This window comes from Entelurus aequoreus, linkage group LG08, assembly GCF_033978785.1.
Source record: "Entelurus aequoreus isolate RoL-2023_Sb linkage group LG08, RoL_Eaeq_v1.1, whole genome shotgun sequence".
NCBI classification, from domain to species: Eukaryota; Metazoa; Chordata; class Actinopteri; order Syngnathiformes; family Syngnathidae; genus Entelurus; species Entelurus aequoreus.
In genome coordinates, this window is record NC_084738.1 from 17,706,034 (window position 1) to 17,733,481 (window position 27,448).

A 27,448-nucleotide genomic window follows, 5' to 3' on the forward strand; every position below is an offset into this window, starting at 1 on the left:
CTACTAACAGCCAAACTCTGTATAAACAAATACTGAGGTAAACTTGTACTCCTAGTTTTTATATATATTTTTTTAACTTGTGGCAACCTTAAATTGACTTTAGACTTAGACTTCCTTTATTGTCATTCAAATTTGGACTTTACAGTACAGATAAGAACAACATTTTGTTGCATTAACTCGTTGTTGTGCAGGATAAAAGACTTGTGGTGGCCTGTAGGAAACCCATTGGAAAGTGAAACAAATGTAAATAATGAGTGTTTATAACATGTATGATAGGTATGCATGGAACAGTGAAAGATCCAAAAAGACTTCTCCCTCTGATTAAATTCCAGGCTGTCTTTGTTGTCTCGTATGGCATCGAAACCAACAGCCAGCTGGACAACAGTATTTTCATCACCGCAAATGCAACGAGGTAGAGTCGTTCATTTGCGCAACACTAGCGGGTGAGTTGCATCGCTGTGACGCCTACATTTACGCCTCTCTTTCAGTGGGAATGAGCAGCACTCTCCTTTAAGCCGACTCTACAAAATTCAAGAAATCAGCGTGAAATACAGCATTTTTATAACCATGGAAAGGTGTTTGTGTGTTTTAAATATCAATACTAAATACAGTATTCATTCAGTTTGCATTTATCAGGCATTTCTTTGCAGTTCTCTCAGCTACGTCAATTTCACCTACGGAAAGAATGAGCTGCAGAAATCAGTGCAACAATCCTTTCAAGTAAAGTCATTACTAAATCCGATTATGGGATTATTGTTTGGATATTCACGTGTAAGCAGAAGTGTTTACTTCCAGGTTACAAACAACATCCGAGCCCTGAACTTCACCGTGGTGATCAGGGTCCCTGTCAAACTCGCCGATAAGGATCTCTGGGCAGATTTGAACACTTTGCAGGTAGCACATGGTAAAAAAAAAAAGTAGCCTAAACATTATTTGGTTTAGGTTTAAGCAACATGAATTGTTTCTGTTTCAGATTACAGACTGCCAAACGCACAACGATGAAGGAGCGAACATTGTGGATTTTGTCGGTCAGATACAGAAAAATAAGATAATTGTAAGAACAATGCAACCATCTGTTTACATGATTTATGGAGAGCCCAAAAAAATTCCACTTACAATTTAATAATGACATCTACCTAACATATATCAAAATTCAAAATAGAATAGTATAGAATTGTATTTGAATAGGAACGATACAGTTTGACAGTTCAATTAATGTGCTGTACAGCGAGTTTATTTACTATAATTGATTAAAAAAAAATATACTGTATATATATGTATATAAAAAATATAAATGATACTATCCCAGCAGGCACAAGACAATGATACAACGTTGATTATACATACATGTCCTTTAAAACTGATTCCTCAACAATGCTGCAAAATAGTTGTATTTGTATATTGAGACAACCTTGATGTCTAACGTAGAATCCATGTTGTTGGTTGGGAAATTACCAAATTTCACGGTCAAATAAACGTCACAACCTGACATTGAATAAATGTCGTCAAAAAGCATGTTGTTTCAACGTTGTATTTGTATTGTAGACTATGGGTTGGGAAATGACCAAAATTCAATGGTCAAATCAACGTCAGAACCCAACATTGTCAGAAAGCATGTTGTTCCAACGTTAAGGGCCTAAAAAGTCAGGACCTAATTAAACAAAGTTCTCAATGTTTTTTCAATGTCTTGTGCCTGCTGGGACACCATGATTGCTACTTTTTATTTTGACACAGCGCTAGTATGCCTAATCAATAATCACTGAACTCAATAAAAAAGTAAGGCTGTTACGGTACAGCGGGGGAAGAAGGAGACGGCACAGATGCAGGGACCTCGTTTTAGCTCTATTTATTAATAACAATATTATGAAGTGTGAAACTTAATCCAAATATGTGTATGGTGTGACTACGTGTAGCGATTAACTGAGTCGTGTTACCAGGAGTGTTGAGCGAGGTGTGGAAGTCCAAGAGGGCAAGGCAAGCTCTGAGATCTAGGGACAGGCAGGAGGTCAGGGGCAAGAGCGAGGCGTCACAGTCCGTGTCCAGGCAGGAGGTCGAGATCCAAAAGGGCAGCCAGGGAACCAGAGGGATTACGGGGAGACGAGACACACAGCTCGTTATCAGGAAAAATGCTACTGGAACGACACAGGAACACGAGACAAATGAACATGCAGGAGGAGAAAACACAGAGACAGAGTGAGAATAGAGCTAGAGATGTCGGCTTACTGTACGGGAACAGGTAGCTACGTTCTGGCCAGGAACGCAGGTTTGCACTGGCTTAAGAAGCGCAACGTCTCATCAGCTTCAGCTGTGCAGATTGCTGATTGTTTGCAACCACCTGCTGCAGCAGGAGTGGCGCGCGCTTGGAATGAGCCCGGGCCATGACAAAGGCATTTCCGCGTTAACGTAACCGTGGACTGAATGACAGTGATGGAATATTACGGATATTGACATACATGTGACTGAAATGCTGTCATTATGAGGAGAAGGAACATTTGTTTGGGAAAATAATGTGTCTGGGCCCCCGCAATCCACCCTGAAACGGTCATCCGCTGTGTCCTAAATGAAACAATTAATGTGGAGACGGCCATTTGAAAAACAGACTAAACTACGAAGCTAAAGCTAGCGAGAACAATCCATAGACCCACAACACATCTCATATGCTTGTGTCGTTGTGAACGACATCATTGACGTAACATCAATGTACAAACAGGACAGCAGTTGCAACTTGAGAGGCTCTCCCTTTTTATTTAACCCTTGTGTGGTGTTCATATTGTTGTTACTCAGCCAGTGTTTGTGGGTCTGATGGACCCGTAGCATTTTGTGGCTTTAATGCCTCACAATCAAACACTTTTATGTTAAAATACTGAACAGGTGTTTACCTTATCCCAAAAAACATATGTAATGAAGTGCTTCAAGAAGTGAAGTGAATTATATTTATATAGCGCTTTTCTCTAGTGACTCAAAGCGCTTTACATAGTGAAACCCAATATCTAAGTTACATTTAAACCAGTGTGGGTGGCACTGGGAGCAGGTGGGTAAAGTGTCTTGCCTAAGGACACAACGGCAGTGACTAGGATGGCGGAAGTGGGAATCGAACCTGGAACCCACAAGTTGCTGGTACGGCCACTCTATCAACCGAGCTATACTGCCCGGCTGGTAAAGGAATACATTGTCTCCGGACTTCTCCCCACATTCGACCCATACCAGTTGCTTATCGCCCCAACCGCTCCACAGAGGACGCCATCTCCTCTGCACTCCACCTGAGCTTAGAACATCTGGAAGGAAAGGACACACACGTGCGGATGTTGTTTCTGGACTTCAGCTCAGCATTCAACACAATCATCCCGCAGCACTTGGTGAGCAAACTGGCCCCCCTTGGATTCAGTGCCCCCCTATGCAACTGGCTGCTTGACTTCCTCACAGACAGACCCCAATCTGTGAGAGTGGGCAACAACACCTCCAGTGCCATCTCCCTGAGCACCGGCTCCCCCCAGGGCTGCGTCCTGAGTCCGCTGCAGCCTCCGTAGCAGAACCTCCAGGTTCTGTAACAGCTTCTTCCCTCGGGCCATAAACTCTTGAACGCATCATAATAATCCCCTCAATTCCCCCCCAAAACATGGATTAACTTGCTGGAATATAAAGACAATATAACATACATCCATAAATGTGGGTACATATGCAAAAGTGCAACATATTTATATGTACAGTAATCTATTTATTTATACCTGCACCTTATTGCTTTTTTATCCTGCACTACCATGAGCTAATGCAACGAAATGTTGTTCTTATCTGTACTGTAAAGTTTAAATTTGAATCACAATAAAAAGTAAGTCTAAGTCTAAGTCTAAGACCCACAAACACTGGCTGAGTAACAACAATATGAACATTGAATGGAAAATTCTCTGCCAGTTTCTGCGTCCCACAGGGATTCTTCTTTTGTGTTTCTGCACCTGCGGTTCCCACACAAGATTGCAACATTGTTTATCAACACTGTCTGCTCTCATTTTCTCGCACATTTGACCCTCTGATGTTCTGTGTACCTACACTCTGTCCTCCCCTGTCTAGGCTGTGTGTGTGTGTGTGTGTGTGTGTATGTGTGTGTGTGTGGGGGGGGGGGGGGGGTGCGTGTGTGTGGTACACAGAACATCAATTTCCACACTTCTATTAGCCCTGGGTCTAGTGGACCCGAACATCTTATATGTAATATAAATGTGTAGGGGGACTGTATGGTGTGTGTTCATTAAATATGTATTCTGATATATGTTCTTCACAGAAAATGAGCCAAAGCCAGTGAGTCTCAGTTTGAAAAATTAATTAATTGTATCATTTTTCTTTTAATAAAAATCGAAAACGGGTCCCACAGACCCGAACACCACACAAGGGTTGAACAACCCCGAACATCAGCACACGTCCCCGCTTCAAAATAACAGACTTGTGCGCAACATCCGGTCTCACTGTGCTAACAAACTAAAGTTTTCAAAAAAGTACCTGACACAACCATATTGTACTTGATACATTTACAAAACGATTATGCTTTGACTGAAATACTTGTCCAAATTGTCCAAAGATCGATTGCACCAATAAATGTGGCGATTTTTAAAATTAATTACCAAACATTTAATGAAATTTTACTTATGACACAAAAAGCACATACTTTATGGCGGTGAAATAAGTGTAAAAGGTAAAACATGAAAAAAACAACAACATTTAAATTGTAAAACAGATTTATTTTTATATTGCTATTGTTATTTAAATGTGATTGTTGTTATAATTAACATGATTTTATTTGTTGTTGTTTGTACATTATTAATTTATATCCGGTTGTTATTTAAAAAAAAAAATTAAAGTTGAGTTTTGGTGGTACAATAAATACTCATTACTATTCTCACTATTATATAAAATCAATCAAAAATAATAGTGATTATTATTTTTGCTATAATCTTCAGCCCTACAAGGGACGGCTGGTTAACCATTAATCTAAATATATTGCTAATGATAAAGTGAAGATTCAAAAAGTTGCTCATTTTAGGTTAAAAATAAGTCTTATAAAGTTCAATAAATAAAATAAATATATATAAAAACATTTTCAAATTAAGTTTAAAAATAAAGCATAAACTGAAATCATAACATACACATCTACTCAACATATTAAGAATTACCGCAATTAAACAGATAATAAGACATGGAATAAGATATGAAATCCTGGAAAACTTTCAAATGTTAATATTTTTCTTTGTTGGAAAAAAAAAAAAGAGGGAAAGTTGAAACTCAATCTCAATCAATGGATGTCATTAAATTGTCAATAAAACATGCTTGAATGGCCCACAGGACTGCTCAGTGGCCACATGCAGGGTGTTTAAGTGCAACAGCTTCATGGGAAGGCTCGAAGGCAAACGGTACACACTTTCTGCCAACATGAGTTCACAGTGGATCCAACAGGTGATATTGTACTGTGGAAGTGTGTGTCAAACGACGTGCATCCATTTCAACACTGTTATTCTCAACCAGATTGGATTGAGTGAAGCCAAGTACATGTTGACCAGCACGGCTAGTCTGGAGTACGACAGGAACCAGTACATCTTCTATTCCACGTCGTCTAGTAGCAACCCCCCGGTTCGCAAGGTGATTATACATTTACTCGTGAACAAAAAAAAAGCTTGAGTGTATCAACTGAAATGTTGTGTTTGTCCATGTCAGATTGAAACAGTGGTAGAAGTTTATCCTCTACCGGACTTTACCAAAGAGATAGTCGGAGGTTCCCTCGGAGGCTTGGCTTTACTAGCTTTACTCACAGCTATCCTTTACAAGGTGAGGAAATAAGTACTTTAATTGCATACGACACCGTGATAATATTCATTTATTTTGTTTTCTTAGGCTGGGTTTTTTAAGAGTAAATACCAGCAGATGATGACTGAAGCTGACGGGGCAGAAACAGACGGGCTTGAGGAAAGCACGCCCACACAGGAGTAACAATTTCACTTTCAATATAGTGGCCATTCATTACTCTTATTGGTAATTATTGGCAATTAGATGTATTGTTAAATATATTTGTAAAATACAACATATAATTATGACAATATGTAAAGACAATATCGTTTTATTAAATCACCAATTCTATTGTACAATAATTATTATTACCGTAATTTCCGGACTAGAAGCCGCTACTTTTTCCCCTCGTTCTGGTCCCTGCGGCTTATACAAGGGTGCGGCTTATTTACGGCCTGTTCTTCTCCGACACCGACGAAGAGGATTTCGGTGGTTTTAGTACGCAGGAGGAAGACGATGACACAATGATTAAAGACTGACTTTTCATGTACCGGTAGGCTGGTTATTTTGATAACGTACAGGCGAGCACATTGTATTACTTTGCACCGTTGTATTATTTGTACTCTGCACGAATGCTGTTCGCCATGTCAAAGATGTGAAAGTTTGATTGAATGATTGAAAGATTTATTGTTAATAAATGGGACGCTTTGCGTTCCCAAACAGTCATCTCTGTCCCGACAATCCCCTCCGTGGTAGCAGGAACCCCTATATACTACGCTAATTACACATCAAAACCCTGCGGCTTATAGTCGGGTGCGGCTTATATATGGAGCAATCTGTATTTTCCCCTAAATTTAGCTGGTGTGGCTTATAGTCAGGTGCGGCTTATAGTCCGGAAATTACGGTAACATCTGTTCTAGTACTCTGTGATGTATGATTTTCTCGCACACATTTCAACCAAGCTGTGTCTATTTTCTTATATTTTGTCAATCAATCAATTAATAGACCTTAATCACAAGTGTCTCAAAGGGCTGCACAAGCCACAACGACATCCTCGGCTCAGGTCCCACATCAGGGCAAGAAAAAACTCAACCCAATAGGATACAATGAGAGACCTTGGAGAGGACCTTAAATGTCCGTCCCCCCGTCCCCCCCCCCACCCCCTGGGCAACCGGTGCAATGGACGTCGAGTGGATCTAGTTAATAATGTGAGAGTCCAGTCCATTGTGGGGCCAGCAGGGGATCATCTTGAGTGGAGACAAGGCAGCAGCGCAGAGACGTCCCCAACTGATGCACAGATGAGTGGTCCACCCCGGGTCCCGACTTTGAACAACTAGCGCATCATCTGTGGTCACCTAATAACCTCTCCACGCAGGAGAGGGTGGCAGAGCAGAAAGGGGACGGCAGATCAACTGGTCTAAAATTGGAGGTCTATTTAAAGGCTAGCGTTTACAAATTAGTTTTAAGATGGGACTTAAATGCTTCTACTGAGGTAGCATCTCTATCTGTTACCGGGAGGGCATTCCAGGGTACTGGAGCCCGAATAGAAAACAGCCGCATACTTTTTTGGGCTGTGGGAATCACTAATAAGCCGGAGTTCTTAAAACGCATATTTCTTGCCGGGACACATGGTACAATACAATCAGCAAGATAGGATGGAGATGGACTGTTTAGTATTTTATACATAAGTAGTACAACCTTGTCAAACGTAACACATTTTCCAGTTAAGAAAACGGTGCTTAAAGTGATCCACTCTTTTCTGGTTTCTCACTGATCTACATGTTGGATAACAATACTCTCTTCCTTAATGTAAATGACCGCCATAACCACAACACCAGGGGGTGCTCCACTAACCACGTTAAACCCAGATTCCGAACTAACAAAGGTCTTAACTCATTCTCTTTCTATGCCACATCAATGTGGAATGCGCTCCCAACAGGTATAAAAGAAAGGGCATCTCTATCCTCCTTCAAAACCGCAATAAAAGTTCACCTCCAGGCAGCTACAACCCTAAACTAACACCCTCCCCGGATTGCTAATAATCAAATGTAAACAATCAAATGCAGATACTTTTTCTTTTTCTTATGCCTTCTGAGCTCTCTCTCTCTCTCTCTCTCTCTCTCTCTCTCTCTCTCTCTCTCTCTCTCTCTCTCTCTCTCTCTCTCTCTCTATGTCCACTACTTGATGTCCATACCCCTCCCCCCCCCGCCCCTCCACACCCCTGATTGTAAATAATGTAAATAATTCAATGTGATTATCTTGTGTGATGACTGTATTATGATGATAGTATATATGATAGTATATATCTGTATCATGAATCAATTTAAGTGGACAAGTTGAACAACTTATTCGGGTGTTACCATTTAGTGGTCAATTGTACGGAATATGTACTTCACTGTGCAACCTACTAATAAAAGTCTCAAAAACTCTTAGAAGTGTAATCGAGGTGAGGATTAGTGACTTTCAGGAGTGCCGTCACATCCAAGTGGAAGGAAAGTGTTTTTGAGTTCTTGCCAATAATGATCCTCTAACATTAGGAGCGTATGCACAGGAAAGAATGGTTTTGTTCTTTAGTGGGGCAAAAATGGATGTGTCCATTAACAAATGTTATATTCAAATTGTTCATACACCGTATTGAATCTCATTGAATCGTTCCTCCACGGTATCAAGTCTTATCAAATCGTTCTGTTTTTAAAATATATCCTTTTTGAATCGCATCATAACCCATGTATCTAGATGCGTATCGAATTGTCATCGGTTATCGAATCAGGAGTTTAGTTAGGGACTTGCTTTTTCCCCCTCCTCCTCCTCACCCTATGTTTGACCTTTTTACTACCTTTTTATGGAGCATGTTCAGCAAGGGACTCCCACAGACCTCGACTCCGTCAAACCTCGCCACGTGTTCGTTTTGATCAGAGGGAGAATAAAGCTTCTCAGACACTTATTTCACTGTTCAATCTGTTACATTTATTTCTATCAACAAAAAATACTTCCAGAGATATCAGGACAACCGGCTACACACGTCACCACACTTGTTGGATCATGTAGAGGCCAGCATGTCTTCATTCAAAATCAATAGCTTTCTATGCTAAAAGGAGGGGAAGTTACATAAAGAGGTGTGCATGTACCCTTCACATGGTTTCTCATTTTGGTCTGCCTTATATAAACGTTACAGTTCTTGTGGTTGCAAGGTGTGAAACAAGATTTAGGGGAAATAGTCCCTTTGCTATGAGGTATTGGCCCTCTGCTCTTTCCCATCATGCCTTGTTATGTTCTTGTTGAACAGATCAGAATGTCACTCACTTGACTTAAAGGCAGTTTTGTACATTCTGTTCAACCACACTTCCGCATAAGTCAACAGGTCATGGAATTCATTACATGCACAATACTTTTCCACACTAATCATTTTAAGCAAGAATAGTCTATAAGCATCATTATAAGAAGGGAATATTTAAATACATTCTAAGCTGATCTTTATTAAGTATGAATATTGGCCAAGCAGAAAAGCCCAGACTTCCCTCTCCCCAGCTACTTCGTCCAGATCTTCCCGGGGGACCCCAAGACGTTCCCAGGCCAGGTGGGAGGCATAGTCTCTCCACCGTGTCCTCGATCTTTCCCGTGGTCTCCTATCGGACGTGCCCTAAACACCTCCCCAGCGCGGCGTTCGAGGGGCATCCTGACCAGATGCTTGAACCACCTCATCTGGTTTCTCTCGATGTGGAGGAGCAGCGGCTTTACTTTCAGCTCCTCCTGGATGACAGAGCTTCTCACCCTATCTCTAAGAGAGACACCCTCCACCTGACAGAGGAAACTCATTTTGACCCCTTGTACCCGTGATCTTGTCCTTTCATCATAATATTTTATTAGAGCGTATCAAAACACGTATTGGTATGTCAGACTTAGCCTTGTCTTGGTTTAACTCTTATCTTACTGACAGGATGCAGTGCGTCTCCCATAACAATGTGACCTCGGACTATGTCAAGGTAACGTGCGGAGTTCCCCAGGGTTCGGTTCTTGGTCCTGCACTCTTTAGTATTTACATGCTGCCGCTGGGTGACATAATACGCAAGTACGGTGTTAGCTTTCACTGTTATGCTGATGACACTCAACTCTACATGCCCCTAAAGCTGACCAACACGCCGGACTGTAGTCAGCTGGAGGCGTGTCTTAATGAAATTAAACAATGGATGTCCGCTAACTTTTTGCAACTCAACGCTAAGAAAACGGAAATGCTGATTATCGGTCCTGCTAGACACCAACATCTATTTAATAATACCACCTTAACATTTGACAACCAAACAATTAAACAAGGAGACTCGGTAAAGAATCTGGGTATTATCTTCGACCCAACTCTCTCGTTTGAGTCACACATTAAGAGTGTTACTAAAACGGCCTTCTTTCATCTCCGTAATATCGCTAAAATTCGTTCCATCTTGTCCACTAGCGACGCTGAGATCATTATTCATGCGTTCGTTACGTCTCGTCTCGATTACTGTAACGTATTATTTTCGGGTCTCCCTATGTCTAGCATTAAAAGATTACAGTTGGTACAAAATGCGGCTGCAAGGCTTTTGACAAAAACAAGAAAGTTTGATCATATTACGCCTATACTGGCTCACTTGCACTGGCTTCCTGTGCACTTAAGATGCGACTTTAAGGTTTGACTACTTACGTATAAAATATTACACGGTTTAGCTCCAGCCTATCTCGCCGATTGTATTGTACCATATGTCCCGACAAGAAATCTGCGTTCAAAGAACTCCGGCTTATTAGTGATTCCCAGAGCCAAAAAAAAGTCTGCGGGCTATAGAGCGTTTTCTATTCGGGCTCCAGTACTCTGGAATGCCCTCCCGGTAACAGTTAGAGATGCTACCTCAGTAGAAGCATTTAAGTCCCATCTTAAAACTCATTTGTATAATCTAGCCTTTAAATAGACCCCCCCTTTTTTAGACCAGTTGATCTGCCGTTTCTTTTCTTCTCTCCTCTTCTCCCCTGTCCCTTGCGAGGGGGAGTTGCATAGGTCCGGTGGCCATGGATGAAGTGCTGGCTGTCCAGAGTCGGGACCCCGGGTGGACCACTAGCCTGTGCATCGGTTGGGGACATCTCTGCGCTGCTGACCCGTCTCCGCTCGGGATGGTTTCCTGTTGGCCCCGCTGTGGACTGGACTCCCGCTGATGTGTTGGATCCACTGTGGACTGGACTTTCACAATGTTATGTCAGACCCACTCGACATCCGTTGCTTTCGGTCTCCCCTAGAGGGGGGGGGGGGGGTTACCCACATATGCGGTCCTCTCCAAGGTTTCTCATAGTCATTCACCGACGTCCCACTGGGGTGAGTTTTTCCTTGCCCGTATGTGGGCTCTGTACCGAGGATGTCGTTGTGGCTTGTACAGCCCTTTGAGACACTTGTGATTTAGGGCTATATAAATAAACATTGATTGATTGATTGATTGATTTCGGTCATAACCCAAAGCTCAAGACCATCTGTTAGGGTGGTAACGTAGGGCGACCGGTAAATTTCTTCACCACGACGGATCGATATATCACTGCAGACACTCCACTCTTCCCTCACTCCTGAACAAGACGCCGAGGTACTTGAACTCCTCCACTTCACCCTTTTCCGGGGCGAGAACCACGGATTCAGACTTTGAAGTGCTGATTTAAGGTAGTACTAAAGTCAAGTGAAGTGAAGTGAATTATATTTATATAGCTCTTTTTCTCTAGTGACTCAAAGCGCTTTACATAGTGAAACCCAATATCTAAGTTACATTTGAACCAGTGTGGGTGGCACTGGGAGCAGGTGGGTAAAGTGTCTTGCCCAAGGACACAACGGCAGTACCTAGGATGGCGGAAGCGGGGATCGAACCTGCAACCCTCAAGTTGCTGGCACGGCTGCTCTACCAACCGAGCTATACCGCCCCAAGTAAATCGCAACAGCATGACATGTCATAAGCAGTCCCAAAAATGGTCTAAATTGTAACAGGTGCCGCTCTTGAGGCGATGCATCAGTGTTCCTATTCTGTCTACCCTGTGTGATGTATGTCCGATCTTGAAATTGTTTGTACTAGGGTTGTACGGTATACCGATATTAGTATAGTACCGCGCTACTAATTAATAATTTTCGGTACTATATCACCTCTGAAACGTACCAGTCAGCCACCCCCCCCCGCCCGCGTCGTCATCACGTCATGTCATTGCTGGTTTACGAGCAGAGGAGCGTGTTCGGCGGCACGCAATCACGTAGTACTTACAAGCAGACACAGTGTGTAGACAGAAAAGAGAGAACAGACGCATTTTGGCTTAAAAACTAAAGATAAAGGTGAAGTTATAACACTGAAACGCCCTCAGGAAGAGATGCTTTAAGACATGGCTAGCTAGCTAGCGGCTAACATCCAGCCCAAGTCTGCAGTGTTTTAGCTACTTCTAAATCACTAATCCTCGCCTCCATGGCGACAAATAAATTAAGTTTCTTACAAGTATCATCCCTACAGGACGAGGAATAGCTAAACATGCTTCACTACACATTCATGAAATACGTCCCTGGAGAACTTTGAATATGACCAATGTATGATCCTGTAACGACTTGTTATCAGATCGATACCTAAATGTGTGGTATCATCCAAAACTAAGGTAAAGTATCAAACAAGAGAAGAATAAGTGATTAATACATTTTAACAGAAGTGTAGATAGAACATGTTGAAAGAGAAAGTAAGCAGATATTATCAGTAAATGAACAAGTAGATTAATAATTCATTTTCTACCACTTGTCCTTTATAATGTTGACAAAATAATAGAATGATAAATGACACAATATGTTACTGCATACGTCAGCAGCTAAATTAGGAGTCTTTGTTTGTTTACTTACTAATAAAAGACAATATGTCTAGTATGTTCACAATTTTATTTAAGGACTTAAGTGCAATAAGAATATATGTTTATTGTGCCCTAAGATAAAAAAAATAAAAATAAAGCCAATAATGCAATTTTTTTTTGTGGTCCCCTTTATTTAGAAAAGTACCGAAATAATTTTAGTTCCGGTACCGGTACCAAAATATTGGTATCGTTACAACCAGAGGTGGGTAGTAACGCGCTACATTTACTCTGTTACATCTACTTGAGTAACTTTTGGGATAAATTGTACTTCTAAGAGTAGTTTTAATGCAACATACTTTTACTTTTACTTGAGTATAGGCCTGCGTTTCACCAATCAAATGCAGTCACTGGTGACGTTTGACTCCGTTTCACCAATCACATGCAGTCACTGGTGACGTTGGACCAATCAAACAGAGCCAGGCGGTCACATGACCGTCACACGTGGACCCCGACTTAAACAAGTTGAAAAACGTATTCGGGTGTTACCATCTAGTAGTCAATTGTACGGAATATGTACTGTACTGTGAAATCTACTAATAAAAGTTTCAATCAATCAATCAAAAGTGGGAAGGAAAAAAGACACTTTTTTATTTCAACCGTACCTCTCTCAAAGCCTAAAGACTGACCACACAGTTCCTGTCTTCACAATAAAAGTGCTGCTCCATCGCGCCTGCGCTAACAAAATAAGAGTGTCCGAAAGCCAGTGCAAACAAGCTAGCAAGCCACGGAGTTTGCCGCCAATGTATTTCTTGTGAAGTGTATAAAAACGAATATGGAAGCTGGACAAATAAGATGCCAAAAACCAACCACTTTCATGTGGTATTAGACAGAAAGGAGAAACTTTTTTTCTCCTCCATTTGAAAACGTGGACGTTATCAGCACTGCTGTCTGATTCCTATCAAAGCAAGTCATCAGAATCAGGTAATACACCAACTTATATTCTTGTCTTCATGAAAGAAAGGAATCTATATGTTAAACATGCATGTATATTCATTAAAACACCTTTAACATGTGAACAAAAACGGCAAAATAAATAAATATAAATTATATACTGTATATATAAATGTATATATATACATATATATATATATGATATGTGTGTGTATGTATATGTATATATGAGGTAGATCACCTCGACTTGGTCATTTATTAAGTAACTGATTAACGTTGAAAAACTTATCGGGGTGTTACCATTTAGTGGTCAATTGTACGGAATATGTACTGTACTGTGCAATCTACTAATACAAGTTTCAATCAATCAATGAATGCCTACTGAGCCTATGGTGCTGTTAAGTTATGGTGGCTCAATTTGCCTTAATTTTTTTTATTTTAATGTATTATTATTTAATATATATTATTGTTTTAGTTGCATAAGAGATATTCCTGGCTCTGATTTAAGGACATTATAAACGGCTTCTACATGACACAAATGATAAGCAGCCCTACTAGAATTGCATATTCCTCCCGAACCTTGCTGGATTTGGTATTTACTAATAAACCTGATCGCATTAAAAAAACGTACAATTTACTAACAGGCTTATCAGATCATAACCTCACATTGATAACACGGAAGTTGTCAAGATTTAGGTATCACAGCCAAAAAGGTACACAAAAGTGCTTGCCCTATATCCCTAAAAAAGACCAACACTTACTAGAGAATGAACTTAAAACTGTCCCATGGAGTGACATAAATTGGACAAGCACCGAACATGCCTGTGATGACCTAATGACAAAAATCAAAGAGATTATCTGTAAATACACTAAAACAAAACCCAGAAAGAAAAGTGCTAAAATAAAAATACCTTGGATTAATGAAACAATTTGGATTCTTATGAAAAATCGGGACTCAGCTCTCAAAAGAGCAATTAAAACAGGTCTAAATACGGATCGTATGATTTTTAAAAGTTTGAGGAACAAAGTTACAATGCTTATGCGGAAGTCTAGGGCTGACTTTCACTTAGAATTAATCAAAGCTGCAAAAGGGAACATTAGACCAGTCATTTTCAACCAGTGTGTGTGCCGCGAGAGATCGTCAGGTGTGCCGTGAGAAATTATTTAATATCTCCTAATTAACCATTGTCGGGTGTCCGTGCTATACTAAAGTGCGGCAGATAATGTAATACTCATCTATTTCAGTAGGTGGCAGCAGAGGGCGATAAATACCTGTAAAGACAATCGAGTTAGCGCTGCGCATCACGTGACAGTGACAGTTTGGGATCGCAGCAAGAGGAGGCGAGCAAGTGACAGTGATGGAGAAGTTTTTGAGAAGGGAAAATGCAAATGGCGAACAGGGTCCTGGACAAAATTCTGACCCAGATGAAGGCTCTAGTATGAGTGGTCTACAAAATAAAAAAAGACGGTGAGCTCGAGGCAATAAAGCGAAAGCTATCTTTCATTTGGATTGACTTTCACCGGGGATGCGACAGCACCGACTCCGCAGTGCTTGGTGTGTGGTGAGAAGCTATCCAATAGCGCCATGGTGCCAAGCAAGCTTAAACGCCATCTCCAAACAAAACACCCCGATGGACTATTTTGTACGCTTACGTACAAACAATGAGAAACAGGCAACTTTTCTGAGAAAAACCACAAAGGTAAACAAGAGAGCCCTCAAAGCTTGCTACCTTGTTGTTGAACTCGTAGCTAAATCAAAAAAGTCCCACACTGTGGCAGAAACATTAATACTGCGAGCTTGTAAAGCCATTGTAATAGTAGTGAGTATAAATACATTTAGAAAACTATATTATTAACTATATGTATTATATACTGTGTTAGAGTGTCATTTTGTGTCATTTTGGTTGGTGGTGTGCCGCAGGATTTTGTAAATGTAAAAAGTGTGCCGCGGCTTAAAAAAGGTTGAAAATCACTGCATTAGACAGTTATGGAAAACCATTGACACACTCACTGGAAGAGAGCAAACAAGAAACAACACTATAACATTAAATATCAATGGGACTACTATCACAGACAGTCTGGACATAAGTAATCATTTTAATGAACATTTCATCCAGTCTGTACAAACCCTGAATAAAAAATTCCCTCAAAATCAGTGCAAAGAATTGCCATTTATTCAGGATGGACTAAGTTTAGAATTAACAAATGAAACAAAGGTAAACAAAATCCTCTCTGCATTAACAAGCTCACGATCTAGAGATATATACGGTCTGGACACATTCTTCCTAAAAACGTATAAAGATAGTCTTACTGCTCCTATAACAACATTGATAAATAAATCAATAACAGAAAACACTTTCCCTACCACGTTGAAAACTGCCACTATCATCCCAATCCATAAAGCAGGAAATAAACAAGACATCAACAATTACAGACCAATTAGCCTTCTCCCCGTTATATCCAAAGCAATAGAAAAAGTGATCGTTGAGCAACTCACAGAACATTTGGACTATGAAGACCTCCTACATCCCATGCAGTTTGGGTTTCGGGCAAATCACTCGACCGAAACTGCATGTTGCCTTCTACTAGAAACAATCAAACAAAACCTTGATAATGGAGGTGTAGTTGGAGCAATATTCTTAGACCTTCGCAAGGCATTCGATACAGTCAGTCACCCCACGTTACTTACAAAATTAACATCTTTTAAACTGTCGACAGATACTCTGGCCTGGATTATGTCATATCTATCTGGTCGGACCCAATGTGTCCGTATTGATAACACAACATCCAGTCTCACTGCTACTGATATTGGCCTGCCACAGGGCTCTAATATCGGCCCTCTTCTTTTCTCCATGTATATAAATGACCTGCCATCTGTATGTGAGGATGTAAATATCCAGATGTATGCAGATGACACGGTTATTTATACTTGGGGAAAGGACGCTGAAACGGTTGCCAGAAAACTTACAGCAGCCATGGAGAAAGTGGCGAGATGGCTACATGACTCTTGTCTTACATTAAACATTAAGAAAACTGCAACAATGTATTTTGTAAACAAATATAAAATGTCTACCTTTCCAAATATAACGGCTAATAAGGAAATAATACAAAATGTTAGTGAATATCGTTACCTGGGTGTCATTTTGGAGCCAACACTTGGCTTTAAAAAACATATCAAACAGATGTGCCAGAGTCTTAAATACAACATAAAAACGTTCATATGTATCAGGAATTCATTAACACTGGAGGCAGCTCAAACTTATTTTAATGCAATGATTATGTCTCGTTTTTATTATTGTATGTTGGTCGCAGACAAGCAAAATGACACTGAGGCCATTGGAAACTTTGCACAAACAATCCCTCAAAATCCTTGACCGAAAACCACAACACCACCATCATTGTTTAGTTGTCCAAAAATATAGATTGTTAAATTTAGCTAACATTCAAAGATTAGCATCAATACGAATGGCCCATCGAATCTTAAATAACACTGCACCAGCGCCACTTAAGCACTTTGTCCAGTTTACATCTGCTGTGACAACTAGAAACACATGAGCCTCCACCAGGGGGCAGTGTAGCATACCCAGATGTAAAACCTCTTTTGCACAATCAGCCTTTTCATATAAAGCCATAAAGGAATGGAACGACCTCACAACAAACTTGAAAAGTCTCACAGATTACTCTTCATTCACAATTGAAGTTAAAAAGTGGCTTTGGAGCAATCAAAGCTGCTCACACGGTCACTAAGATGGGCATTATGTTTGACACATCAACCTAATGTGTATTATATTTATCCATGAGAGCATTTTTATTGTAAATTGTGAGGTGTGTGTGTTAAAATCAAGGTTGTTTTTACAAATGATGACAGATGTGAACAAAAGCATGTATTGTCTTTGTGTGATGATGTAAATGAGGTGTGGTTGTATTGTATATTAAGTATGTGTCCATGAAAGGGCATTTTATGACTTTTTTCTTAATACCTGTGTATGATTTTATTGTCATAATTTTATTGCATGATTTTTGTATCCCTTTAATTTAGGTAGCCAGGGACTGCAGATGGAAATGAGCTATTTAGCTATAATCTGGTACAGAACATATCTGTCTTTGAGCTTAATGTTTCTGTACATTGTCCCTTCAAATAAAGACTAAACTAAACTAATTTGCTCATTGCTATTTTTATGTTTGTGTGCATTATTTGTTGCCGTCATCATTAAACGAACAGGTTACTCATCAGTTACTCAGTACTTGAGTAGTTTTTTCACAACATACTTTTTACTTTTACTCAAGTAAATATTTGGGTGACTACTCCTTACTTTTACTTGAGTAATACATCTCTAAAGTAACAGTACTCTTACTTGAGTACAATTTCTGGCTACTCTACCCACCTCTGGTTACAACACCAGTTTGTACCAACAATATAATTTCGTTGTACTTTTCAAGTGCATTGACAATAAAGTTCCATTACATCACAAAGCGATGTACAAACTTACGAGGAAGGAGGTTTTCCCATTGTGTCGGTTGCAGAAGCTCTGAGCTCTTGTTTATCCTCCTTTTGTGTTCTTGACTAATCCCTTTTGTTTCCATGTGTTGTTTGCCTTTTGGTCCGGGCCAATTTGGGAATGCACAATAAGGTATGGCATTTTAGTAACTTCTATGGTGTTTTTTTTGGTGATCTTCTGAAAATGCCTCCGGGAAGCCTTTTGTCCATTGCAATGTTTGCACCGGAGACCAACTGCTGGCTCTCTGCCGCACCAGAGTCCACGTGGAGTGGCCGGAGAAGATGCAGAGGACAAGCTTCACAGAGCCTTTGCTGAATGAGTATGTATCGGACGATTCCGCCTCCCTGGACGCATTGTCGCTTATTCGCGCGGACTGGACTTTGGCCGAACACTCGCGGGCAGCCTGGGATGGAGTTGGCTGTCTTGGTTGCTTTGTTGGGTCATTTCCTGTCTATGGCCGTTCTGCCCCCACCCACCTCAGCAGGCGGTGGCATGGAGCACTACAGAGGCCACCACGGTCTATATGGGTGTTTAAATGTTTTTGTTTTGTTTTGTTGTTTGTCTATGCATGGTGCAATCGTATGTGCGCAATATGTATTATTTATGGCTCATTTTTTAGTTTGTGTTTTACTTTTGTTGCTCAATGTAGAAATGGCACAGCTGAAGTGCTCCTTTTTAATGTCTTGTATGTCCATTTGTGTTCTTTCATATTCCCCTCTTCTGTTCAACAACATTTTTGTTGACTTTTTGTATCTGCACTGCAACCACATACTTTCCCCATTGTGGGATAAATAAAGTAACTTATCTTCACTGGAAAAAATACCCCTCTTAAAAAAAAGAGTAAAAAGAAATTCTGAAAGTTATTTTAGCTTGTAGTGAGAAAAAAAAAATCTGCCAATACAACAAGTCAAAATTGCCTTGGTAAGATTCTTTGACGTAAGACATGGGTGTCAAACTCTGGCCCGCGGGCCAAGTTTGGCCTGCCGTGTAATTTCACTTGGCCCTTGAGGCGATATCAAATTAACATTAAAGCTGGCCCGCCGATCCTCCCGGGAGTCTTCCAAACGCCAGCCAGCCAAACGAGTGCTGGCCCAGTCACATAACATGTGCGGCTTCTGCACGCACACATATTAGAATGCAACGCATACTTCATCAACAGCAATACAGGTTACACTGAGGGTAGCCGAATAAAAAACTTTAACACTGTTAGAAATATACGCCACACTGTGAATCCACACCAAACCAGAACCCTTTGCAGCACTAACTCTTCCGGGACGCTACAAGGTGTGTGTGTGGGGGGGGGGGGAGGTTTGGTGGTAGCGGGGGTGTATTTTGTAGCATCCCGGAAGAGATAGTGCTGCAAAGGATTCTGGGTATTTGTTCTGTTGTGTTTATGTTGTGTCACGGTGCGGATGTTCTCCCGAAATGTGTTTGTCATTCTTGTTTGGTGTGGATTCACACTGTGGCGCATATTTGTAACAGTCTTAATGTTTTTTATACTGGCACCCTCAGTGTAACCTGTATCGCTGTTGATGAAGTATGTGTTGCAATCGCTCGTTTGTGCGTACAGAAGCCGCACATATCTTGTGACTGGGTCTGAACGATGTTAGAATGGATGAAAAGCGGACGTGACGATAGCTCGTAGAGTACGTTAAAGGTTAATTTGTTAAACCTTGGCCCGCGGCTTTGTTCAGTTTTAAATTTTGGCCCACTCTGTATTTGAGTTTGACACCCCTGACGTAAGACATTATATTTAAGCTTTAAAACCTAAATGTTATCTTGAAAAGAGCAATTAAAATGTATTATTAGCTATACTTACTGGTATTGTGAAGTTGTATGTCTTATAACAAAGTTGTGATGCTCAAAAGAGGTATTTTTTCCCCCTCAAATGATATATTGCCAAAAAAACAAATTGGCGTAACAAAAACAATTGCAAAGCACTGTGGTAACATAGTCACTTGTCCTTGTCAAACAGAAGAAAAAATAGTCAATGAGAAATACAAAACAAAGTGAGCTGAGCTAATTTTTCCATTTCCATTTTTATTTCATCAAAAAAAAAAAAATCAACATAACATTAAAGCAATTCATGAATGAAAAAGAGAAGAGAGAAGTACACACATATAAAAATCTGTCGCGTATTGACACAATTAGAGCATTTGTTGTTTAATTTGGGAGACTACAATGCCATATTTCCAATTCACAACATAAAACAAAATAAACAAATAAATAAATCAAACATTGTTTTACCCAACATATATTTTCATCATGATTTTAATTTTTTTTAATACAGAAAAGGTTTTACATTGTTTTGTTCCACCTTTGATTGAAATACTTCTTTCCATTGTCGTTGTTCTAAACTGGAATCCTCCTTTTAGATTATAGTTACTTTCTCTGTTTTCATATCTGTTCTGGATGTTTGGTCACATTTTTCTATGCTTTTTATACATGATTTTTAGGATATTGTACTCAACCAGTTCATGAAATTTCCGTAAGTTTAACTCTTTGAATATTAGATTTGGGGGTTCCCTGTATGCATTTCCACTAATGACTCTTACAGCTCTTTTCTGTAAAAGTAAGATTGGATTTAAATATGTTTTACAGGCACTACCCCACACCTCAACACACTACAGGTCAGTGGCGTGCGGTGAGGTTCATGTCAGGTGAGGCACTGACTTCATCACAGTCAGATTTACAAACATATGAACCCTAAAGAGTATCTTATTCACCATTTGATTTGCAGCAGTTAACGGGTTATGTTTAAAAGCTCATACGAGCATTCTTCCCTGCTTGGCACTCAGCATCAAGGGTTGGAATTGGGGGTTAAATCACCAAAAATTATTCCCAGGCACGGCGCCACTGCTGCCCACTGCTCCCCTCACCTCCCAGGGGGTGAACAAGGGGATGGGTCAAATGCAGAGGACACATTTCACCACACCTAGTGTGTGTGTGACAATCATTGGTATACTTAACTTTAACTTTACACTTACAAACTGTAGCACACAAAAAAGCACATTTAATAAAAAAAACGTTATTATGGTCTTACCTTTACTTATAAGTGCGGGAGCAGTGGTGTTCGTGTTGGAAGAGTTGTGAATGAATGAAATATGAAATCCGCGCTTCAGTCTGCAGGTGTACCTAATGTTGTGTCCCTGTTCACGGCTCCTACGGCGTGCCGCGCGAGCATTGTTGTTTTTGCACTTTTTGGCTTCTTGTTAAGTGACTTTTTTTGGGTGGATTCGGTCTCGCACGTGGAGGGTTTGGGTGTGGGTTTTGGTTGGTGTGGCGCTCCCGTCGGGCGGTGCATTCTGCGGCGGAGGTGCTTGGCACCAGGAGGCGGGGTTATGAGACGAGCCTCCAGTTTTATGATCGCTCAGCACAATAAATATGTTACACACATACAGTTGTTGACAAAATACACTGTACATTATATACCTCAGCTAACTAAACTATGGAAATGTATAATATAATTCATATAGCAATACAGTCTCACTGCACAGCAGCTCAGCAGTTAGCCGAGTCATTGTGCACAATCCATGTTGAGGCACAAATCAGTGACGTGCCTCAACTGGCTGCTGATCACCGCACCGTCTCTTCTCAGTATTTGAACGGCAAATGTGAAAATAAAAATAAAAATAATCTAAAACTGGTGAAGTTAAATGGAAAATAACTTTAGTATAATCACTGGATACATATAACAATTTAATTAATTTTTTTTCTTTTTACTTTTTTTTTCTTTCCATGATGGCAGGTGAGGCCGTGCCACTGCTACAGGTATGTCAGATATGGAACAATCAGTGAATTATATAGAATATACAATTCTTTTTCATTTAGAAATTCCTTCACCTTGTGTTAAATATAATTAGTTTGAGATATTTTAACCTTTGTGTAGTTTGTGATTTTAATGATATATTTTTTTGTCAATCATAACACCCCAAAACTTAATTATTTTTTGTTATTTGAATCTCAACTCCTTCAACATATAACAAGCATCTACAATTTTCCTACTACTACAAAAAAAATAATCATAAACTTAGTTTTACTAGAATTCAAGGATAACCTATTTACATCAAATCATCTTTAAATTTTGATTAACTGGTTTTCAACCACCTCTGACACATCTTCAATATTTTGTTCCAAATAAAATACATTTGTGTCGTCTGCAAATAAAATAGACCTAAACAGTTTGGAAACCATAGTGATATCAATTACATACATAAGAAACACTATAGGCCCAAAGACCGATCCTTGTAGGATTCCACAACTAATATTATGTCATACGGATTTACTATTGTTAACAACTTTTTTCTGTCCTTCAAGTAACTTCTAAGCCACTCATGTGCCACTCCTCTTATTCCATATTTGTACAATTTGTACTATAATAATTTATGATCAAGCGTATCAAACACCTTTGGAGGAGCTACAAAAACACTTACTAAATATACTGTATATATATATATATTTTTATCTATTGCTGTTGAAATTGCTTCCGCCAAATCAATTATTGGTGTTGTAACTGAGTGATTAGAACACAACCCCATTTTTAATATTGCTTAAAATATTATACCTACTTTTATATTGTTTTTGCGGTAACCCAACAGCAAACTATTTCTCTTAGATTTTCGAAAACTCTGGAAGCAGTGATATTGGTGTGTAATTTCCCCTTTTGTGAAGTGGTATTTTTTTAGCAATATTCATGTGATCCGGGAATTCTCCTTTCATGAATGATACATTACAAATGGTTCAATAACTAGATCTATGATGCTCTTAATGAATGACATGTTCATGTCTACATAATTATTAAAAGTCTCATTTGGACATCGCTGCACAATTTGTAATATACAATTTGAAATGCAACTTCTTTCAGGATGTATCATTTCATGCTATACCATGGGCCTTAGGAAAACTGTGACACTTGAAGAACACTTTATCGTCGTGCAAATCAGTTAAGACTCCTGCTGTATTTATATTAATTACAGCAATTTATTTATGTAATAAATAAATTGAATGTTACTCAGGGGACGAACCTTCACCGCTTGAGAAACCAGAACCTGAGGTCCAAGATGAGTCATCATGAGAAACAGGAAGAGAAAGACCAGGGCATGTGAAGCTGCTGTCAGTATCCAGCCCATCAGAGCTGAACTGGACAAAGCCTGGCTGATCAGAACTGATGTGTGAGTTGATCCAGGACTGGTAGCGGGACACTCTGGTATAAACTCCTGACAGATCAGGTCTGGCACAGCCAATACCAAAACTGACAATTCCAGACTGGATCCAGATTAAATTCTGCTCGCTCATCATTGGACCTCCTGAGTCGCCCTGAATGTGTGGAGAGGAATCGTGTGTCAAATCATACATGAATTATTTCAAACCAAAAAGGTAAATGTAAAGAAGTTATCTACCTGACACGCATCTTTTCCTCCTTCAAGTAAACCAGCACAGATCATGTTGTCTGTAATAGAACCTACACCATACTGGCAGTTACACTGTCTGTTTCCCACAACTGGAACCTCCACTTCTTGTAGAGTTTGAGGGAAGGGGAGTAACACTAAACAGTACAGAAAAAGTATTTTAGTTGTAGTCAAAATAAACTTATATTCCATTACTAATAAAGTACATTACCTCCCTCCTGGATTCTTCCCCAACCAGTGACCCAGCTATCAGTACCACTGATGAAGTTACTGCTACTGGCTGCCAGACACACAGGTCTGATGTAGTCTGTGAAATTGACCGGTGAGGTAAGTTTAAGCAGAGCGATGTCGTTGTCAAAGGTAGAGGAGTCAAAGCCCGGATGCAAAATGATTGTTTGAACAGTTCTGGACACTTCGTTTAGGTTGAGGCCATCCAGGTTCTGACGACCAAGAGAAACTGTCCATGGAGAAACACTTGATCTACAGAGACAACGCCAAAGGTTAGATGGTGCAAGTAGTTTCAAAATATATATGATATCATGTTCAGGTGACCCACCCAGAGAAGCAGTGGGCTGCACACAACACCCACTCTTTGTTTATGAGGGAACCACCACAATTATGGCTTCCAAAAAACTGCAGACTGGCCTGCCAAGGCCAACTTCCTTCTTGAGCATCTTCACCTCCAACTATCCTCGTTCTCACTGGAGTGATCCCACATACTAAAAAGAGATAAACTTTTGTTGTAATCATCAGGAAAGAATATGGATTTAATCAGACTGATTGTTCATAAATTCTTTAAACCAAATGCCACATCAGAAATAATTTTCTTTGTAATTGCCGCTGTTTTTCTTACTGTCACAGTGAAGCTTTGAACATGTTGGTTGTCCTTAGGTAATTTTCTTGTGACTTAAGAGCTAAGTTGAATATTAATGTTTCAGCAAAGGGAACTATGATATTATATATGGAAACATGTGTTGTGTTCATAAGTATCACTCGATAAGCCTGTGTAAACAAGTGGTACTCACCATCCAGCTGAGCATGTGAGTCTGTGGAAATACAATGCAAAAGGGAGTCAATTAGGGTCAGATACAAGCAATACAATATAGGTTTATACGGTTTATTACCATTTTGCACAAACCTTTGCAAAGGCTATTCAATCAGTGATTGGACTGTGTCAACTTAAGTCCTTCCAGTGTGCAAACACACACCAATAACAAAAAAACTATCAACTCCTAACCACCAGCCAACGCTGACAGAGTATGTTAACATATTTTTCATTCCCATAGTTGAAATCCTGTGTTAATTCGTTTGACGAATCATTTTCATTTTAGTTACTGGAACAAAACAAATCGATTAAGACGATGACGAAATCAACTGACGCTTTAGTCATTAAATTAGAACGATCCATAAATGTTAAAAGAAACGAAATCCAATTGTAATTGATTTTGTCTTGTAGATGGGTGGAAGAAGTTCAGATTATACCCAATCACAGCTCCTTAGTAGCGTATGTGAGCGGGGTAAGCAATGCCAGTAAACTATATCTTCAACATTCTCAGGGCATTTAATTGATCGCAACTGGACTGTTTGGTTTGTCTTAGAAGACGTTTCGCCTTCTTCTTCTCTATACAAGCACATATGCGTACATACACTCATGTATATAATAATAAAAAGTTTTATGAAACGTATATTAATGTTGTTACTCTAGGGTAAACTGGGTAAAACACGGCACACTGACAAAGCCAAAGCTATATTTACTATAACAATCTACAAGGTTAATATAGTTCGCTTCTTTTTCTTCCGCCCAATTTATCTGTTTTCTTTTGTAATTCAAATTATCATTACATATATGTATTGTTGCATTTAAAACAATTGTATTGTTCATAATAGAGGTAATTATTAATATTATTAATTATCAATAGTGCTATTTCTATTTGTATTTGTATTTCCAAACATTAAGATAAATCCATTTAATAAAGTCAAATACATATAAGGCAACAAGAGAGGAAGACACTTGCATCATATACAACATGTCAGATTTTTGAAGATAGGTAGAAAGGACTCTGTGAACCAGGGCTGCAACTAACAATTATTTTGATAGTCGATAAGTCAACGATTATCTTTACGATTTGTCCACTTATCAAATAGTAGAGTATGTGCACATATTTAATGGCTCTAATTTTTCCATCGACTTCTAAATGCAGCTTAAGTTATTTTAGGTATGTGCTTACCAACAACAACGTTGATTAATTCATTCACAAATATGTATTTTGCTGCTAACTATGCTGCTCATTCAGCTGTTACAAAAATTAAAATGACTAATAAATTGTTGTCCATTTAAAAGAAAGAAACGGCAAAGTGCTAAAAAAAAAACAATAAACCCTGTGTATGTACTTAAAAAACAGTTAAAATAGCAGCAATGAAAACCAAAGACAAACCACAAAATCTAACTTCCTCAAAAATGCATTAAGCATTTTGTGATGTTTAAAAAGCTGCACACTGGTATATTGACTATTGATTAACTTTTGGCAGTTTTAGCACTACAATAAACTCAATGTGTATAATTGTATATTTTATTAATTCTTAAAATGTTGGCTATTTAATAGTTGTTTAATCTTTTGATGCATCTGCATTGGTGCCTGTCTGTCTGTGTGCACTCGTGCGTAGTTCGTGTTTTGTTTAAAGTGCCTATTTTTTGACGGCATTGCAAATTGACACTGCTTTAAAACGTACTTGAATTGATGTAGACAAAGTTTAGCTGGCTGACTTTGGCTAAAAATGATAGTTAAAAAGTAATTTTTCACAAAACCTGGAGCTCACTCTTGTTAGCTAGCTAGCAAAGTAGAAGCTAACAACACTCTTACCGAGGCTGTGTCCGCATCCTTCCTCCAAATGTCCAACATCATGTCTCCGCTTTAAATGCTCGCGTATCACAGATGTACTGCCATAAAAACGAGGTCTGCTTTGCCAAATGAGCATGGTATTCATGTTTTTAACAAGAATAAGAGGAAATATCATCACACTTTACATGTTAACACTCGCCATGTTTTGGCGAACGACCCATTTCCGGCCGGATTGTGATTGTCGGCTACACACTTTATTGTCGATAATGTCGACTAATCGTTGCAGCCTTGCTGTTTACTAATTAACACTTTGAATTAGATGGGGAAACATGGTACTGGGTCGTGTGGGGAGTTTCAAGAAGAGGAGTCCGTGGTTCTAAAGTGCAGGAGCTATTGTGCACAAAGGGATGTGATGAAAAGGGAGCTAATGGGAGGTCAAATGAAAGAGCTAACGCCCCAAAATTATTGAATTTAAGTGTAAGAGTACGCCATAAAAAATGTGTAAACTTTTTTAAGTCTTAGGCTCTTTTCCACCAAAGGTTCAGGAAGTTATGGTTCCTGTAGAAGTGTTTGGTTTGTGTTTCCACCACATTTCACAGTTCACAAAAGGGGCGGGCATAACAGCAAATGACTAATATTACGTGCACCGCACTCACCTGTGTCCATTTGACTTGTGTCTCTCTCTTGTTTGTATTTTGTAATTAGACAGCAGCTGGGTGCCCAGGAGATAATGCCTTAGGGTGGAGCTCTCGCTCTCTGTCGCTCAATCACTGCCGCAAATCGCGCAACTGCAGCCCTTGCTGCCAAGACTTGCCGTATTGACGACTATATATTTTGTAGTAGCAATTATTTTGTTAAATAAACTGTTCACTAAGAACAAACCAGTCCATAGAATCTATCATATATATATATATATATATATATATATATGTTAGGTCAGGGAAAAATACAGAGGCTATATCATCCCTACAAGCCTGTTTCGCAGGTTTCCTTTTTATTTATAAAACCTAACGTATATTCCGCTCTACCCCGGTATTGAGCACTGTGTAACGGATAAACCACAGAAACCTTGACTATATATATATATATATATATATATATATATATATATATATATATATATATATACATTTATTTTTCACTAAAGAAGGGTTCGGTGAATGCGCATATG

General features: G+C 39.4%; 2 protein-coding genes across 2 annotated transcripts in view; one reads left to right on the forward strand and one right to left on the reverse strand.

Annotated features, from left to right (window-relative positions):
- The window catches only part of LOC133655533 (integrin alpha-M-like), a 41,376-nt gene extending 35,059 nt beyond the window's left edge, over positions 1-6,317 (forward strand). Inside the window, exons 22-30 of the mRNA XM_062055778.1 lie at positions 333-412; positions 489-575; positions 651-720; positions 796-894; positions 974-1,054; positions 5,329-5,439; positions 5,509-5,622; positions 5,698-5,808; positions 5,875-6,317. Coding sequence (XP_061911762.1) covers positions 333-412; positions 489-575; positions 651-720; positions 796-894; positions 974-1,054; positions 5,329-5,439; positions 5,509-5,622; positions 5,698-5,808; positions 5,875-5,970 — 849 coding nt within the window. The 3' untranslated portion in view covers positions 5,971-6,317. The remainder of the gene's footprint in view (positions 1-332; positions 413-488; positions 576-650; positions 721-795; positions 895-973; positions 1,055-5,328; positions 5,440-5,508; positions 5,623-5,697; positions 5,809-5,874) is intronic.
- A 16,615-nt stretch (positions 6,318-22,932) lies between these two features.
- Positions 22,933-27,034, reverse strand: LOC133655539 (testisin-like). The gene is made up of 6 exons (XM_062055785.1): positions 26,934-27,034; positions 24,463-24,483; positions 23,994-24,156; positions 23,649-23,917; positions 23,429-23,574; positions 22,933-23,345 (listed from the first exon to the last, which is right to left on the reverse strand). Exons 1-6 carry the CDS (start codon positions 26,941-26,943, stop codon positions 23,037-23,039), a joined length of 918 nt encoding a protein of 305 aa, XP_061911769.1. The 5' UTR covers positions 26,944-27,034; the 3' UTR covers positions 22,933-23,036.
- Positions 27,035-27,448: the final 414 nt, after the last annotated feature.

Coding starts and splice junctions, on each gene's coding strand:
- LOC133655539 (XM_062055785.1), bottom strand. Junction 23,918..23,993: donor GCAGCCCACTGCTTCTCTGG/GTGGGTCACCTG, acceptor TTGTCTCTGTAG/ATCAAGTGTTTCTCCATGGA. Junction 23,575..23,648: donor GGGAAGAATCCAGGAGGGAG/GTAATGTACTTT, acceptor TGTACTGTTTAG/TGTTACTCCCCTTCCCTCAA.